Genomic DNA, 4,660 nt, shown 5'->3' on the forward strand with positions numbered 1-4,660 from the left:
GGTTCGGATTCAGGGAAAACTGGGCAATGGGTAAAGAGCGTGAGAGCGTCGTGCCAGGGGAAGACCCATGGGAACAGGGGCGGTTCTGTGTCTTGCGGACAGGGGTAACCAAGGTTGGCCGGGGCCAAATACGGGGGTGCGGGTGGGAGGGAGGGAGGGAATCCCGCGCAGTTGAAGCGTGAGCGGTGGATTCCCTCGCGGTCTCGGGATGCGGTTGTGGATGGATTTGCGTGTATGCGACAGGGGTAATGACGGTACGGGGTGGTGCCGGCTTGGGCTGCGTAATTTCGATTTTTGGGGGGGAGGGGAGCGGATGCACGAGTTTAGCACTCGCCTCGTAGCACCCAGCAAGTTGGTCTTACTACCACATAGTGGTGCTGGCAGGGCCTAGCCTGTGTGCAGAACCTGCGGTACGTACTCTTCGTTAGCACAGAGGCTGCGTTCCATTTACACGTCCTCTGCATGCGAGAGTCGCTGTTGCTAAGCATGCTTAGGCGAGGCTGGATCAATACGATGCGGCGACAGCGGATCTACTTTCTGCAACATACTTTTTCGAGTAAGTGCCTGCGTACTTCTCCCGTTCCCGCGCCCCCGTACTCGACTCAGCTCGTATAGCTGCTAACAGAGATACACCACACTCAAAAACACGGGCGCGTAAGGAAGGGGCGACAATCCAGACGAACACGCTTGACAACCACAGGCTGCATGCACAAACAGAGTAATCTGAAGTGCTGTCAGCACTGTACGAATCCTTCACCACGCCGTCCATCAAACCCGACACCACACCTACCTGCCTGTTGCTGAATTACGAGAGGACACTCACTGAGGCGACCTGACTCTTCTTTTGGGCAGCCCGTAAAGTCGGTAGGTAGGGAAACAAAACCTCTCGCGATGCATCTCTCCCCATCTCGCTGCAAGGTCCGAAGCAGGTTTTTGGGCGGTCCAGTCCCTCTGACGACGGCTGATTTTCGCTGATGAGCGCTCCTGATGCACACCTCACCCGCCCGCCTGACGCCGTCCAATGCTGTCGAGACGCCAGCAGCAACACAGACAGGATCTCCGTCGCACATCGTGCATGGCGGACTCCCGCAATCATAGCGTCATTCAAACCTCGAGACTGCACCGCCATCCGAATTCTCAAATGCAATAAGCAGTCAGCCAAGACGGTCCGCCATGCACACCAAAAGTTGTTTACCTTTACGAGTCGCTTCCAACCCAGCCAGCCCAGCCAACCGTCCCATCTCCATCTCCTCCCTCCCGCCTCTCTCTTTTGGGCCTTGTCTCGTAGTAACTTTTCCCAAATTCGACTACTGCCGTCCCTCACACAGCAACCACGGTCACAAGTACACACACCGTTCATCGTCATTCCCTTTTCTCCAGCCTCTCTTTTCTCACCACCCATCCAATGCCGTCCGAACCACCATCTCCTCTTTTCTTACCCATCGTAAGTACGGGGTAGGTCAGGGCCAAGACCCATAGCTCTGTCGGGTCCCGAATGTTCCAAAATGCGTCCAAGACCCTTCCAAGACTTCCAAGGCGACACTGCCCAAACAGCCCAACACGGGAACACTGACGCAGAATCAACAATAACAAATGTCAATCGGTATGTTGCTCATCGCCCCCGCGCCCATACAGACGCCGGCAGCAGCCATGCCGCCCGCGACATTGAGTGTTTGGGTCGCCGCCCAGGCCCAGACACAAGCCAGCAGCCAAACTATCAAAACCGCTAGAGAAAGCCGCAAACCCACACTTCATTTCAATAAACCTCAAAGTTGTCGTCGCCCTCGTCTTGACTCTCGAGCACTGCCACATTCCCTCTCGACGGGAAGGAACACGACGGCCGGGCATGCATACGTACGCCTTACTCCAGCCAACCATGCCCTGTCGTGGGACCGCTTGCGCAGCTTACCTGAACAACCGGCTTCCGGGGAGACTCGTCAGAGACACCCGAACGAGGGAGGCTCGCCGTCCGTTTCTGCGAGAAACATGTCTGTTAATCACAAGTTAAATTCCCACCAAAGAGGCTCGACGTCACCGATGCATTCCCCGCTACGGATACCTGTCTGCGTGATCTGCCACCAGCGAGATACACACTCCTGGTTGGTTTGCTGGGGGAGCGAACCACGAGCCTGAGACGTCTTAAATTGGCCAAGGCACCAACAAGGCGGCTTCGTCGATTGGACAGCCAGTCCAACACTGACCGGGGACTCTCGTGCTCATCGGCGCCCATTGCTCTCTCTCTCTCTCTCTCTCTCTCTCTCTCTCTGTCCCAGTGCCGTCACCCGTTCAAAGGCAAAGGGTCTTCACCAGAGATCGATGCCGTTTATCCTCACCCTGGAACACTTCCGGCAGCACCATCGTTTTCCCCCTCACTGCGAGCACCCGGCCAGTGACATGCCAAGTCACAGCCCACTGCATGCGCCCTAACAGCGACGGATCAACGTCCAATGTTTTGGCCCGAGAACGAACCGCTGGCCCGATGTAAGAGGACGCTGGAAATCGCAACCGTTCCCAATCGCAAACTCTCGCGAGAAGTCTCCAGCAAAAGCAGGTCTGGGCACGCACCGGGAGGCTGTGTTTTTTTAGCCATCAAACCATGACTTCTGGAGACTTGCCTCATCGAAACCCGGAACTGCAACCTTCCAAGCCTTTCTTTATTGCTGGTCATTAACGTTTTATTACAAGGTTGATTTTTCTCACCCACCAATAACCACGCCTCGCACAGGCTCCTCTCCCGCTCACGCTCGTCACCCATGTTTTTCTTCGTCCGTCTCTGCCGTCTTGTCGCGGATCATGGGTGCATCGCCACGATTCAGCTCGAACAAGCTCCAACGTTCCGACTCTAGACGAGCGCACATCAAACATTATTCAGAAACAATCTCAACTGCAAGAGCTCCAAAAACCCCCACATTTTCAAATTTCCCTCCTCCAGTCCACCACCACAGCGCCACACACATGTGTCGAGGCCTTGACAGTGGTTCATCTCCAACCGCTAATTCAAATAAACAATCCCATGGATGTGGGTTCTTTTGGTGATTGGCACGAGCATTTTATAACGCTCATCATACCAAAGTGGTTCTCACATGCCATTAACCTTCTCCTTGCATCGAGTACTTCTCTCCATGTTTCTTCCTCGCCAGGCCGGACTCAATGGCGCTGTCTTAGTAAGAGATGGCCCGGTTGCACCCCTTGATTTTTGTAAGCCGGTGCCCCATGTAAGCGCATGGATTGCAAGTAATGAACGATTAAATGCATAATCAGCCCCACCCATGGCGAAAGAGCTCATGCGGTACGCCCTTATCTGGGATAACAGACTTTCAGGGACCACTGCACTGTCCGCCAGCCTCTCAGGCCCAATCACGAGATTCTCAATGTCTATGACGTCCTCATTTATCCAATAAACTTAATCGACAAAGCAAGCGTAAGGCGCAAAACCACACAAGCGGGCAGCATTCCCCCCACCTCTGAATAGCCGCGGCATTCAAGATTCCAACATTGAAACAAACGACAAGAGCCATTGGCAAGAGGGAGCAAGCAAACAATCTACAGAAACAATGTCGCACGTAGCACGCAGCATCCGCCCGGCGATCCGCCGCCTCGCCGCACCCCGCCCGGCGACGGCAGCCGCAGCAGCACCCCGCGTTCTTCAGCGCGGCTTCGCCGACAAGCCGCCCATCTATACCGAAAAGGCCGTCGACAACGAGCTGGGCGTCGGCGAACTCGAGGGCATCAAGTTCCGCGTCGAGCCTCTGCGCCGCGTGGGCGAGGACGAGCGGACCATGCGCGCCCGTCTGCTCTGTAAGTCTCACCTGGATCTCGCAACCTTGGTGCTTCAACAACAACCTCTGACAAGGAAACCCGAACAGACCAATCCCGCAAGCGCGGCACCCTCGAATCGGACCTTCTGCTGTCCACCTTTGCCAACGAGAAGCTGCCGACCATGAGCAAGGCCCAGATGCAGCAGTACGACCTCTTCCTCGACGAGAACGACTGGGACATCTACTACTGGGCCACCCAGGAGGAAGCCCCCTCCGCCTCCGCCAGCACCACGCCCACCACCGGCGGCAGCCACTCCGACGGTCTGTCGTCCGCGACGACCAACGCCGCCGAGTCCTACCGCGGCGTCGGCGCCGGCGCCACCTCGACCGTCGACGCGGGCCAGAAGCGCGAGGACCTCAAGCAGCAGCCGGGCCCACGCGCGGGCGAGTGGTCCAACACCGTCGGCACCTTCAAGGCCGCCTACCGGCCCGTCCCCGCGCGGTGGAAGGGCAGCGAGATCCTCGAGATGATCAGGACGCACGTGCGCAGCCGCAGGGCGGACGGCACCGTGGGCGTGCACCGCGACGTCCAGGAGAGGAAGGAGGGCGGGCTAGGGTTCATGCCGCCCCTGTTCGACGTCGACGGCGCCGGCAAGAAATAAACGCAGAATACTGGTCTATCAAGTGAGGTTAAACGTGTAAAGATAAGCTGGTGGTGGTCGGGACGAAACGCTACGCATTAGATGTACAACATTCTTTCAGGAAAACAGGCATGCATTCACAGGCGCGGGCGGGCGGGCGGCGGATGGCATAGACGAGCGTTCACGACGGCTTCATAGGAAGCCCGAAATCATAAATAGCATAATATGAGTGTTACGTGGGGAAAGCCGGCTTCGTTGGAG

General features: G+C 56.8%; 1 protein-coding gene across 1 annotated transcript; it reads left to right on the top strand.

Annotated features, from left to right (window-relative positions):
• Nucleotides 1–3,452: 3,452 nt before the first annotated feature.
• Nucleotides 3,453–4,420, top strand: GCG54_00011433 (Succinate dehydrogenase assembly factor 2; the record flags this gene model as incomplete). The annotated part of the gene is made up of 2 exons (XM_045411338.1): nucleotides 3,453–3,798; nucleotides 3,867–4,420. Coding segments are annotated over 2 exons (900 nt in total), but the record flags the coding sequence as incomplete, so codon positions are not given.
• Nucleotides 4,421–4,660: the final 240 nt, after the last annotated feature.

Source organism: Colletotrichum gloeosporioides, assembly GCF_011800055.1.
Source record: "Colletotrichum gloeosporioides strain Lc1 chromosome Unknown consensus_17, whole genome shotgun sequence".
NCBI lineage: Eukaryota > Fungi > Ascomycota > Sordariomycetes > Glomerellales > Glomerellaceae > Colletotrichum > Colletotrichum gloeosporioides.